Here is a 13,984-nt window from a genome sequence, read left to right on the forward strand (position 1 = left end):
GTGCGCACTGCCTGCTGTCCTGAGTACCATGACCAGACGACCTTGCTCCTTGCCGGTTCTTGCTCCAGAGCTGCACACACTCCTATTCAATGTTCTGGTTTTCTTTGTCTCTAACTGATTCCTGTCTCCTCGCCGCCAATCAGTAAATCTGCAGGGGCAGCAATAACCCAGAGTCCCTCTTTCCCAGCCTTCTAATAGTCCCCCAGCCTGCCCATCAGCCCGTCTCCCTTCCCAGGGTCTCTCCATGAGGCTGCAGCTCTTACAACCAAACAGTTGCTGAAATGCCCAGTAGCTCTAGAAGCTTCTTGGCTTGACACCGATTGCAGCTGAGTTGAGATCATTCAAATCTCACAAGCTCTGGCATCTAAGAAGCAGCCAGGCCCCCTCTGAGAGGCTCCCGGAGGTCTCGGATCAGAGGCATATGTCTGGGTGTCAGGGAGCAGAGAGGAAGCTGGGTGGTGCAGAGGAAGTTGTGTCATGTGGACAGCTGAGGAGGAGTTTAGGGACATGGGTTGGATGCTTTCCCCACCCGGTGCAGTCCAGGCCGCATTCTGCTGGAAATGTGGACAGAACCTTTGTTGCGGTGGCTCAAGGCCAGGGCTATTTACACACTGTCCATTAGTCCTGTCTGTGGCCAACAATGCTTCACTATATTGTTACAGTGGTGGAGGATTCAGTGAGCGACTGACAGTGACTTTGCTCAAAGATCCTTTTTCTCCATAAAGAAACAACCTGTGCAAGTCCCCAAACTCTTCCCCACATTGTGCTGGGCAGCAATGCTTGGACGAATACATCCCTTTATTCTGCGTAGGTTGCGATGCTCATCAAATTAACAAACAGCCACCCCAGCAGTGAATGAAAGCCCCTTATAAAATCCCAGGGGGAGAGTCTGAAGCTGGATTTGGGGCTGAAATGAATCCCATGGTTGTGCTAATCGCTAGTTACTGGCAAGTGTTCTTTGGCTGTAATAAGTGTAACGAATGGGGCAGGGAAAGATGACTAGTTTCATTTACAAAGGTTTCAGCCAAAATGCCACAGCCATCCATCCAAACCCCAGGACTTCAGCAGGCTGCACGGGTGCTGCTAGGAGAGAGAGGCAGAGCTGATCGGAAACTTTTATCTTTTTCCCCGTTGAGCCTGACTCCAGCAATGTCTGCTCTCCAGAAATATAATAATTTCCCAAGCCTGGCAACAACCCATCTGCTACCTGTTTGCCTTTGGAACGGGGCTGGTCTCCACAGCCGAGAGGCACCCAGGACTGCTTCCCTGTCCTCACTGGCTGCAAGTTTCTGAAAGGTTGTTACTGCCCTACAGATAAAGGGGAAGCAGAACCACTCCTGCACATAGCTCCCACTGCATGATTCAGGCACAAGGATTGAGCAGGCCTGCTCCACGCGAGAGGAGGCTGCTTCAAAAACAGCTCAGTCCATGTCGCCATTTCTTGTTGCCTGCGAACCTTCTGGGGGCTCTCAGTCTGGGAAATGTCTGCACAACTGACACTTTGGTCTCTGCTCCTGGGTGCAGAGTTTGATTCTGACATTTGTTGCCAGTTAGGAGAATGCACTTTAAAAAAAAAAAAAAAAAGGAAAGTATGTCACACCAGGAGCAGCCCCCCCTTGCCTTGTGGCAGGAGAAATGGCTGAACGCAGGCAATTCTCTCCATAATTTACAGCCACTATAATAGAGATGACATATTGAAAGCTATCTTCTATAATTACACTGAAATACATTTTTGCTGTAGGCAAAAGTATTGTAAGGGTCCCAAGCCTCCCCGAGCAGCTGGGAACCTGCTTTCCGAGTTCACAGATGTCTTCTGAATTCACCCCAAATCAGGGTGAAGCCTGGACTCCAGACAAGTGCCACTGAGTGTGCTGAGAACTTGCCCGGGTGCAGAATATTGTTTGGGGAATGTCTGTCCAGCTGCTGAACTAAGCTTGTCCTTGCACACATCCGAGAACTCTTGGTTAAGCATTAAAGCATGCTGATGCATTCTCTGCTTCTGTAGGGTTTCTGAGCAGGTTAACGAGGACAGCCCCTACAACCTGACCTTATTAGTAATGTTCAGGGCACCAAGAGGCCTGAAAAATAGTAGCAAGAAAGCGCTCAAGTAGCTTGGATGTTGTAGCTAAAAGTGAGAGAACAACACCATGTGGCACATTCGTCTGATCTTATTTCCACCCTGGGATGCTGGAGTAACTCCCCAGCGGTTAATTTGGTGTGCGCTAGTGACAGGGAAATTGGAATCAGGCCCTCCCTGTAGCTCCAAAACAGCGAGCCCTTCCCCAGCACAGGACGGGTCTCGTCTCCTGAAAGCAGGATGTTCACTGCAGCTTTTAAACAGAACGTTTGTGTGTGTTCTGATCTCACTACCGCCCCTTAGCATCCTCATTCTGAGATGTCCAGATGTGGTGAAGAGGGTGAATTATCTGACTCTTCTGGAGGGCAGTTTAACACCATTTTGGGGCAGAAATATTTTCATGGGGGAAAAATGTCTGTAAATATTTTCACTGCAACCATTTCCGTTGATAGAAGGCTTTGGAAAAAACACCCCAAATCCTGTGAATAATGATGCAATTTGGTGGCGAGTGTTGTGCCCATGACATTGTCTCAGTGCCAAGTATTTTTCAGGGAAACCAGAGCCCCCCTCTTGTCTTAGGAAAAGAGATGCTACAGTTCGGTACATATGTCACTTATTAACGTGTGTGATTTACCCGATGAACGAAAGTGTCTTGAATAACAGTCGGATGGGTAAAAATGTTTTTTCTGAAACATCTGTACTATTATTCCTGCTGGGGAACCAACTGGTAAAATGCAAATGTAGAACCGACCCTTCCAGACTCTCACCCGGAAGTGGATGCTCATTCCCCTGAGGAGCACCAGTGAAGGCTGAGTCTGCTCATTGCTGGAGATGCTACATGTGGCAGTAAGGGCTCAAATCCAGAGGCCAGGGATGTCAGTGTAAAGATTCCCTGAGATCCAGCTCTAAATGTTTGCAGGATTGGGCCCTTAGAAATGGGTTTTATAGTGGGACTGTTAGGATCAGGACTTAGTGGCTTTGCATGATCAGTTCTGCCCAGGGTGATGCTGGCAGGAAGTGAACACCACACCTTGGTCAGACATGTGCAGGTGCCCAAGTTTACAAAATATGAGCCTGCGTCGCCTGGCGCAGAACTAAATTTCCAGTTCAGTTTCCAAGAAGCCTTAATTTTCATTAGCATAACCAATAGACCTAAGCAGGGCCAGGCACGTGCCTGTGTTCCCAGGTAGTGACCATGTGCCATGTCAGCACATAGCAGGGACTCATGCCAGAGCTGGAGGAGCAGGACTGAGAACAGTGAGAACTGGGATCTGCGGTTTGTTTCAGGCTGGAAATATCAAAGCTGCCAAAGCAACGTGTCCCCTATTCGATTGTGCCACCTGCTTGTGGGAGGAGTCCTGGCTTGCCAGATTTGGCCACCAGCGATACTTTGTGTGTGTGGTTAAACAGGGTTTTCAGGATCAACTCCTCCACTAGAATCAGACCAGACATGACTGGCAGCCTTCCAGCAGGCAGGGAATCCACTGCTACTGTCTCCCTGTCCTGCCCCAATGGAGAGAGGAGGCTGGCAGCCTGGTCTGTGCAGTGGGAGGAGACACGTCCTTGTCCATCTTCCCTCCAGCCCTGATGAGTGGAAATATTTCATTTCCCTGGGATGTCTCCAGCCCAGTTCACAAGGGGAACAACTGCCAGTGACCCAGATAGAGGAGAGGAGCACTTCCCAGTCCCCTTCTCCCTGGCAGCAGGAGGATCCATTGCCACTCCCAGCCAAGGTACAAGTCTGGCCCCCGTTGGCCAGAGGAAGGGAGCTGGCAAACCTCTGTGGACCCTGCTATTTCATTATTTCAGGCCATAAAAATAAACCAAAGGGAAGGAAAAATGTGCAAATGAAAAACAAAGCTCAGATTTGCTCAAATATAAAACCCCAAACTGAGGAAGCCCCACTGGAGTCTGGGAGCTGGGAATGAAAATGCAGCTCCCTGATAATTGGCTCCCCTTCCCTTGCTCCAGCCGTGCCAGTGGAGCTCCACACGTGGACGGAGCGGGAATGTGACCCTGACTCAGGAACAGTGCTGCCAAGCCATCATCATCAGGGAGATTCAGCCCGGCCCAAGAGCTGTCACTGCACTGTGCACTGAGTGAGTCCTGCGCCCCTTCAAGGCAAGGAGCTGAGCCTTGTCACACTGCTGCCTCGAAAGCCGTGCAGCGAGGATGTAAATTAGCCTGTAATTTACTTTCAGTAGTGTAAAGAAAAAAATCACTTTGCCTGAAGTGTATGCATCTTTCTTAAGGGTGTACCCAGATTTTAATTATCTAAATGTAAATACTTAACGAATTTTACTTAGAGTAATGAGCTAAAGTGCACACTACATAAATGAGATGTTCTAATTAATCATGTATGAACTACTGGTTTAAAGAAAAGCTATGTGAATTCTGCAAATGTTGGGCTATTGCCAAATTGCTAATCAGCATTTGCATTCATAGATGGCTTCACTTAATAAGTTGTGAGACATTCAGCAAATGTTATAGGAAATTATGAGTTTTTAGATGCATAAACTTTTCACTTTTAACTCTTTCCCTTACGTGGGCTCCTGAAATTCAGATTAGTCATTGAAAATCTAGATGCAAAACAAACCATAAAGTGATTCTTAACCCCAGCTTTCGAATAAAAGCGAAGCTAGCACCACAGTAGGAGTTACATGGATAGCCTGATCAAGACTTTTGCAGTTTCCTATGTCTGATTTAGTGACTGCTGAGTGTCATAGTCATAACCCGGTATGTTGGGTACACAAGAGTGAAACCCTTTGGCCATATTTGGCAGTGATTCTAGCTCAGCTTTGCTTTTCTACATCTGCCTTGCTTGTATAATCAAAATGCACACCTGCAAAGCCTCTGAGACATCCTCCTTGGTGTGAAGTCTTTCACAGGAGCAAACATCCCTTTATTTTTTGCATGCCTAAAAAATGCAGCTCTCAACTGGCACAGTGCGGGGTCCCTGTTTTTCTACGGCCAGGTTAGGACAATGACAGGTTTGTACATGGAATGTGTTAGAGTTCCACTCTGGTTCCCTAGGAAGAGATTAGTTCTGTAGTTGTAACTTAGTTCCCTCAAGCAGAGAACAGTGCTGGGTTTTGTTTTTGAACAAGAGGAAAAACAGATAAATCAGCATAGTTTGTGACAGCTCCCTGCCTCTGCTTACAGAGCAGCCAGCGTGCCAGCACACCACTGCTTGTTCATAGCAACATCCAGCTCAGGAAAAGTCTCTGGATGAGGCAGTCTGAGAAGTTTAGATTGCACTATCCTCCTCCCTACTTAATCTGTGGAAGCAGAAGGGAATGCTAATCCAAAACTTCCAGCACCTTCTCGCGTCAGTGTTTCAGGCCATACTGTGGAGGCCAGGGCCCAGAGAGCCCTGCAGATATATGGCATATGGCCTCTGTGAAATTATGCCTTCTAAAGGGTTTGCTCTAGGTAAAATCAAAGAGATATAAATATCATAATCTGCCACAGCTGGTTAAACAATTACTTGCAGTGTGGGAGTGGTGAAGTGCATTCCTAAAAGGGAAATCCTGGTATCAGGTGGGCTTCAAAGATATGGGGGTGAGGGGGTCCTCCCCCACATTTAGGTTGTTAACTCTGCTCTGCAACAATGGAGTCCCAGCTATTATCCTCATGCCTGTTGCTATTTATATGCTATAACCTGAGCATTCCCTTCTACTTCAGGGCCCTTCTGCCCCTCTTAGAAAAATACACAGACACTGTTTTTAAGATTGTTTTCTCTTTAAATGTAAAAAGAGCCATAGCATAGTCATAGCTTGTTTACCCCCCTGGCACTGTAAAAAGAAAAGAGACTCAAACTTTCATTCACAAATATGCATCCGTTGTATTATTGCTGTTCAGAGGACGGCTCTGCTCCCTGACAAGGGAAAGATGGGTCATGCTCTAGTGCAGGACCCTGGAGGTCTCTGCAAGACGAACCCGAGAACACTGAGGGAGATAGATGGTTAAGAGTACATGGATGGAGAGTGGGGGGTGGGAGTGGCATGGTATCTAGGTCTCTGAAATTAGGAGGGGTCACTCTGTGGCTCCCTAGCCTCTTTTCCTGCTTGCATTGCCCCCCATTGTGAGGTGGATGAGAATAGCTACTGCAGGCTCCTCACAATTCCCTGCCACCACAGAGCCCGCAGTGCAGAGCACCGGATGGTGTGTAGCATGCCCCTGACACAGGAAATACTCGGTGGCTTCACGCAGCAGTGAGGTCAGTGGTTATGTTCCTGTGTGACAGCACAAAACCATCTCTGAGCTGCTCTGTCTTTCACAGGCATGTAACGAATTCACCACACACGTGATGAACCTTCTCCGAGAACAGAGTCGGACACGTCCCATTTCTCCCAAGGAGATCGAAAGGATGGTGGGCATCATCCATCGAAAATTCAGCTCCATCCAGATGCAGCTCAAACAAAGCACTTGTGAAGCAGTAATGATTCTGAGATCAAGGTTCCTTGACGCCAGGTACGTGAGAGGATAGTTTTACTGCTGCTTTCATTTCATTCAGGCAGTGTTGGCTGACGTGCTCCAGGATGTGTGTTGATTCACCCCAGGCCATGCCCTTGGGAGGCCGCTCAGTGCTGTTCATCCACTTCATGGCTGCTTCAGGAAGGAGAGGTTCTCTGTAGAAAACTTGCATGGAAATGCGGTGTCTTTTTAACATGTTTAGATAAGGGTTAAATACTTCATTTCAGTTCATCTGCCAGAACACATCACAGAGCTGTACAGGACCCAAGTAAGGGCTGTGACGGGCATCCTGGCAGATATTTGAACAGTTCCAGGGTAAGGTAGCCATGGCGCAGCGTGGATGTTTTAGAAACGTGTCTTGCAAAATATTGAAATCTGGTAACTGGGGAGTTAATGATCTCACAACCTCTGCACACAGGCTAAGGCTGAGCCCAGGTTAGGGTCTGTGTCCTTATTGACTAGATGTGCCTGGTTGATGTTGTTTACAAAGGGCCGGATTCTGCTGGCCTTGCTCCCACTGGGGAGTCCTTTGGACTTTACCATGCGAAAGGATGACAGACTCAGGCTCTGAACTTCCACCACGAAAGCTAGTCAGAACCAGCGTGTAGCAGTCTGGTGGGGTCTCTGGAGCACAGCACTGCTCCCAGCAAACAGGGCACTTCTAAAGCTCTCTGGGTCTTTCCCAGGCCTGGGGAACTCTTTCTTTGCTCAGTAACGGTGAGGAAATCCAAGGGAGAGCTTGATGACTCCCAGCATGTGCAAGGGGTAGGACGGTGCATCTGCCTGTCTCTCCATGGAGACTTCCCAAGTACTTCAGGGAACAACATCCGGGCGCAGGAGGACAGTGGGTACTTGAGAGAGGGTGAGGATGGACAGAGGAGCGGAGCAATGCAATGCCTGATCTTGAGTGCCAGCTTTCTCCACATGATGGTGCAACAGCAGAAACAGACAGACTGAAATTACAAGAGGTTTATGGAAACAATTAGGTTTCTTTTGAACCACAGAGCAGGCTGCATTAGTGACCACAGGTGACATTACTTCCTGGAGAGCTGCACTAATGCAGATTACAGGAACCTATAGCAGTTAGGTTCCCTGAGATGTATGGTATATAAGAGGAAACTGAGCAAAACCCTTGGAGCCCAAAGTACAGAGCAGAATCCTAGCAATGCCTCCCTGTAGCTAGTACATTGCACCTTACACCTGAAAGCTGTTAGGAGCTAAACAAGAACAAAATAATTTCACTAATGAGAAGGTCACTGGCAGGTGTGGCAAATTAGGGTAATTACAAACAGTTGGGGAAATGTCTGGAGCAAGGTAAAGCTTGCAGATGCACATTTGAAAGTGATTTCTTTACAAGGAAGGAAGGTAAACAAGACCAAATGAGTGGAAACCCAGTAATGAGATAAACACGGCTCTGGGGAGAGTCTGCCTGGGCCTGCTGGAGGGAGTAACAGAGCCGCGCAGATGGGACTGAGCGCTGGGGCGCTCACGATGGGTTGCATACTGGCCCGAGGCACTGGTGTTCAGACTGCAAGCAGCCCTCAGGGGAACAGCACTTTGAAGAAAATGTTCAATGGGTCCTTTCCAAAGAGTGTGTTGAGAAAAACTATTGCACTGGGTGGAAGGAAAAGCCGGAAGCCGTGCAAATGGTGGGGGTTGAATTCCTCTGTTCCACAGCTCGACCCATACACTGGGAAGGGAGCACAGGGCTTCTAATCGAGGGGGAAAAGGCCAGTCCAATGTACTGCTCCCCTGCCTAGTCCTGCTCTTAGCTCACCTCGCTCACATTCCCTGGGTCATTGGACAGGCCGGTGCATGCACCAGGCAGCACATTTAAGGACAAATCTCTCTCAAGCCCAGGCACTGGAGCAGGGAGACAAGAGCTCTACTTGAATACCGCGCCCTGTGCTGCACTCTAGGACTCACTGATGCCATTCAGACATATCCCATTGTAAGAGATACCGTGGAGTCAGCCCCACCCAGGGAGCACCAGAAGCCAGCCAGGGAGCTCTGCTGCATGGTGCACCGCGCGGTAGAGGCACCAGCCACGCACTTCCCTGCCCCCTTTGAACCTTGCTCCTCACGGCTTGCCCATGGAGGGGCCCTAATGTTCTTGCGGTTAAATGGTGAGAGAAGAGCAGGTAATTACAGACCAATAGCATCCAATTTCAGATCTGTAACTTCCTGGAGAAGTAGGTTGGTTCCTGCATGTGAGACTGGTGCTGTCCAGCAGGCTCGGCACTGCCCATCTGTCTGTCTCTAGCCAGGTTTTGCTTTTCGTTGTATTATTTTTTTGCCACTGCACTCGTTGCCATAATATTGGGGTGCCCCAAACAAGGCATGCCCAGCTAAGGATGAAGTACTGCAGACAGCGTAGTGACATGATACTGAGCAAAGACTGAATGCCTTCCTTGACCATTTTAAGTATAGTTAATGTTTGAGAATCAACATGTAACCACAATGATTATAAATTTTTCAGCATGGTGCCAAGAATAACTTGGGTCAGATCATGATGCCATGGAAGTCAATGGCAAAACTCCCCTTGATGTGAGTGGGGGAAGAGGCAGGGCCAGTGTGTGGATTGTAAGATGCCAGTGAGATATGGTGCTCAGCTGAGTGATAAGTGTGTTGCATACAGACTGGTATGTATGTAGGAAGTAAAGGAGGTTTTATCCTGAACAGAGCCTCCTGTAGACTTCTGTTAACATCTGTATCAGCAATGCATTTCTTTTCTCATTTCAGACGGAAAAGGCGTAACTTCAGTAAACAAGCCACAGAAATCTTGAACGAGTATTTTTACTCCCACCTCAGTAATCCCTACCCCAGTGAAGAAGCCAAAGAGGAGCTGGCAAAGAAATGCAGCATCACAGTATCACAGGTAAGATGAAGCTCATGTTGTCAGCATTGCCATCACCTGCCAGCGCCATCCCTTGCCTGGCAAGGCTGAGCCCTCTTAAGATTTGAGAATACGACACCAAGTAGACATGTATCAGAAGGGTAGCCGTGTTAGTCTGTATCCACAAAAACAACGAGGAGTCCAGTGGCACCTTAAAGACTAATGGATTTATTTGGGCATAAGCTTTCGTGGGCAAAAACTCCACTTCTTCAGATGCCAAATAAATCCGTTAGTCTTTAAGGTGCCATTGGACTCCTCGTTGTTTAAGTAGACATGTCTACCCCGTGATCACTCATGGTTTTGACCAGACACACCTTCCATAGGGTGCTGCTCCTTTCCTTTGAAAGCAAACATGTTTCACAGAGGGTAAGGGGTAACATTTGCATAGGTTCAGGAAGTAGCAAGTGCAGTGGCTCTGATCAGTGTCTGCTGGCTCTAATGTGTAGGACTATCTAGATGGATACTGTTGCTTTGCTGATGCACAAGAGTCCTGGCTATGGGAATGTGGGAATTCAGTGGGAAAAGGCAGGTGGCTCTCTATCCATGCAGTGCCTGGCTCTTCTGAGTATCTGCCCACCCACTCGCCAGTCTGTGCCTTTTCTCAGCTACAGTGGAAGATGCATTCCAATGTCCTTTGAAAGCTCTCCAGGGCAATCCAGTAGCCCTTGCCCAATGTCCTCCTTTGTGAACATAAAAGTTAATGTCTCTGAAACATACATGTAAAAAGGTGGCAGATAGATGGGAAATGTGATTGCAAGCTCTTTGGGGCAGGGATCATGACTTTCTTTTGGGCCTATGAAGGGCCTGGCTTCCTTTAGGATGCAGTAAAATGAATAAATACAGTGAATACATGTAACCAGCTATTCAGCATTACAACATATACAATCTGTGTGTGCCAATCAGATCTTTAGATGGTTCATCTCTCATTGTCAGCAATACATTCATTAAAACTTAATGTTAATTCAGTGAAGGGCCAGTTTATTGACAAATATATAATTATTTTTATGGATCAGATTTTCTCTGATTAGTTGAAGCCTTTAAGGAGTCTCTTCTCTAACCCAATCAGAATACAACTTTTCAATCACAGGACAGTGACAATTATTGCTGCATTGCACCAAAGTGTTTTAGGCAAAACAATTCCCTTCTTTCAGTCAGTTGGTCTATCAGCAATGTCACTGCAATAAAATAGTGCACCAGAAACAGTGTCTCCTGCCTCAGAAACAAACACCTCTGCTATGCCAGGTCTTTGCTTCTTATATGAGCCAGACTGTGTCTAACCGCTTGAGACTGTTCTCCTGCAATAACTTTCCAGTCATGGACACACTGTTACACAGAGCTTTCATTTATTCTTTACTGCACCAGCCATTTTAAAAAGAAAAGTAATACTTTGCATTTTTTTATGGCATGTACATTTGGTAGAGTGCCAGAATCCTCTCTCAGCAAGGCTGGCCCCGTATTTTGGGAAAGGTTGGGACTTGGCTCTCAGGAAAGTAAGTGTAACAATAGTTTCTAAATTTTACAGCAAGTCTGTCTCTTACTACTGAAGGCTGAGATACCAACTCCCTCTATTTCCAATCAGCTTTACTTATCAATATTTCAAGTCATTATAAATTTAAAGGAGCAATGCCTGAGGTTAATGTGTTAAGTATTAATGATTGCAGGCTCCAGAATTGGCATTATTAGCGACATAACCTCTGGATCAACCTTTAGCTTTATAATTAAGACACGATTTGAAATGTAGTTTACAGGTCTCCAGTGAAACTGTGGCATTTTCAGGTGCTTTATGGTAGATTTAAGTAGGAACCTAGTCTAAAAAAAGACACCCAACTCTATAATGTTTAGTAATTCTTAGTTGACTTTGGATACACCAAAAGAAATCCAAGACTCAGAAAACCACATTACATCATAAATATAGCGCCAAAGGGAATCAGGTTCTAAATCCCTCTGTTTCTTGATTCCCCCTCCCCAGCCCAATAGCAAACAGTCTCTTTAGAATGTGCACATTTATCTGGGCAGTAAATGTTGGTGCTTAGGACCAGGTACAGCTACTAGTGTAGGGACGCAACAAATTTCTCACCCCTCCATTTCTGATTAGCAAAGATGAGTCAGAACTAGCCTTTGTCTTTGTCTCCATTTTGCTCTGAAAACTTTCTAAATTAAGGAAAACTGTAGAAAGACTCTTCAGGTTCTCGTTTCCCTGTCCTTGTTCTCTGATGCTGCACTGCTGCCGAGGGCCCTGCGTGCTTCTAAACCAACGAGGTTCTGCTTTGTGATGGCAAGAGACATGCATGGGGTGTGTTTCCTCTGTGTGCCATGGAGCAGGACTGTATGGAACGCCTAACACCAAACCCATTCACTCGGGCATAGCACAGGACTGGGATTTGCCCCTCCATTATTACCTAGCATCAAAATGCACAATGGCGAATGCACAATGACGAATTGCTGATCTTAGCACTGCTCTGCAGATCTCCACTGGAGCCTGTTGCAAGTAACTCCCTGGATTGCGCCACTCACTGTAAATCATGCGGCTGGTGGAGCTTCCCTGAGCTGCAAAGAAGTGGATTAGGCTCCCAGATACATGTAGGTGCAGATGGGAGATAAATGGTTTCAGGTTTGATATCAGTGTATAAAATAATATGTAGAGCAAGTTTTTCAAGAAATACATAAATACAAAAATGAAATTGTATTAGGTGTTAGTGTTCATAGTTCAAGAGTGCGGGAAAGGTAATTTAGAAAAAAGTGTCCTTAGCAGAGAATATCGTCAGCTATAATTTAGAACTATCCGATCAGCATGTGTTTGGGGGAGATAAACTATCATCTGTTCTTTACCTACTCTGGATGCAAAGCTGATGTTCTATACTTTTGCAGATGAGCCTCTTTCAGGTGTCATGAATGCCAATCAGTCTATCAGACATACTTAGGGCATAGTCGTTGGTGAAAGCTGGTCAGTGGATTATGGTAGTAAAATTTTTTACTGCTTCAAAGAAAAGAAAAATGTGCTTAACAAGAATGTATATTTAAAATAAAAACTGAATCAATGTAAATACAAAGGAATTGAAAGCCAACCTCTGCATTCTGTTTTAAAAGATCTTTATTTTATTTTATTTTTTGCAAACACATTAAAATTAAGAGCCAAGGATTTATGGGCTCTTATCTCTGCCTTCAAATTGGATGCAAATAAATGTAAATAAAAAAGGTGAATATGAAAAAATAGTTTCTAGAGGTAGAAATATGAAACTATTAACCATGCAACATGCACCATAAATACTCCATATATAATTTCAAAATTTCATAATCTGTTACATTTAATTAGGTACAGTCCATGAAGTGTGCACGGCCAATAAGCATGTGGAAACACAATGGAAAATATTTTGTGCTTTGTGGTGCATAAATGTTCAGTTTACTAATTTCAGTAATGACACTTCACTGTCAGCTGCTTCTTTCACAGAACAAACGCTGACCTGTCCTGTGGAAATAGCATGTGCAGGGAAGCAAGGCATGCCCACGCCATACCAAACCCTGCAGTTATGCATCTTGATGATTTAAGTAATAATTTATTGTCTTTTTTTTAACAACGTTGTAATTAACATGATAAATAAGTGCAACAGTATTGTTTGAAATGTAATATACAATTAAGCCCAATTAATTAATTGGCCTTCCGTGATCAGGAGGAGAAAGATGTTCTTTTTTTTTTTTTTATGTGAAGAGAGTTTGTTTTAATGACAAATGTGCTACTAAGCAGCTTATGTTTGAGACAACCTATAACAGTTTGGGAAATTGCAAAGTCTGGAGAGCCAAGAGGTGCTGGGGTTCCCAACCTGCTGCTTCACTAGCCACCCGGGCACCCCGGCCTGAGAACATTTCTTTTTTGTTTGTACCACTTCTCTGCTGGCCCTCAGCCAGGTGCCCGAGAGTTCTCCATTTGAGAAGGGCATCCTCGGCTTCGGAGCTTGGTGTTTCTTTGTGATTATTTCATTCTCTAATAATATCATCTAGCCCTGCATCTGCAGATTTCAGAAGAGTTCAGTGCCATTATCTCTATTTTTGAGATGGTGAAACTGAGGCACAGAGCAGGGAAGTGACCTGCCCACGGTCACGTAGAAGGCCGGTGGCACAGGCAAAACTAGAATGCAGGTCTCCTGACTCCTAGTCTGGTGCGCAATCTGGCTGGCCACACAACTTTACCAGGCATGGAGGGGAGGGCAGGTCTGAGCGCCCCCCCCAACACACACACACACACATTGTCCCCTGTGGAGGGGGAACAGTGGGCAGTGTTGACCAGCCTGTGATCTGTGGTGGCTTTCTATGGGCTAGCCCTGCTTCCGCAACTCTCCTGATCTCTACCCTGTACCATTAAATGCTGCCTGCATCTGGGCCAGTCCCAGGGCCCATCCTGCCAAGACTTGAGCTGCTAACTGAGGCCCTCATGCTGCCGTGTAACAGTTACTGCCGCTTGTAGCAGGGGTGAGGCACAGTGTTTCGAATGGCATAGATCCCTGCTGACCTTCACGGTGAGCTCGCTGCAAGGAGCCACT

At 46.3% G+C, this 13,984-nt stretch overlaps 1 protein-coding gene across 2 annotated transcripts in view; it reads left to right on the top strand.

Annotated features, from left to right (window-relative positions):
* The window catches only part of PBX3 (PBX homeobox 3), a 94,192-nt gene that overhangs the window by 67,558 nt on the left and 12,650 nt on the right, over nt 1–13,984 (top strand). For both annotated transcript variants that reach the window (XM_038374818.2, XM_043498752.1), the window contains exons 3-4: nt 6,360–6,550; nt 9,296–9,431. In XM_038374818.2, the coding sequence (XP_038230746.1) occupies nt 6,360–6,550; nt 9,296–9,431 (327 nt within the window). The remainder of the gene's footprint in view (nt 1–6,359; nt 6,551–9,295; nt 9,432–13,984) is intronic.

Source organism: Dermochelys coriacea, chromosome 16 (assembly GCF_009764565.3).
Source record: "Dermochelys coriacea isolate rDerCor1 chromosome 16, rDerCor1.pri.v4, whole genome shotgun sequence".
In the NCBI taxonomy this organism is placed as follows: domain Eukaryota; kingdom Metazoa; phylum Chordata; order Testudines; family Dermochelyidae; genus Dermochelys; species Dermochelys coriacea.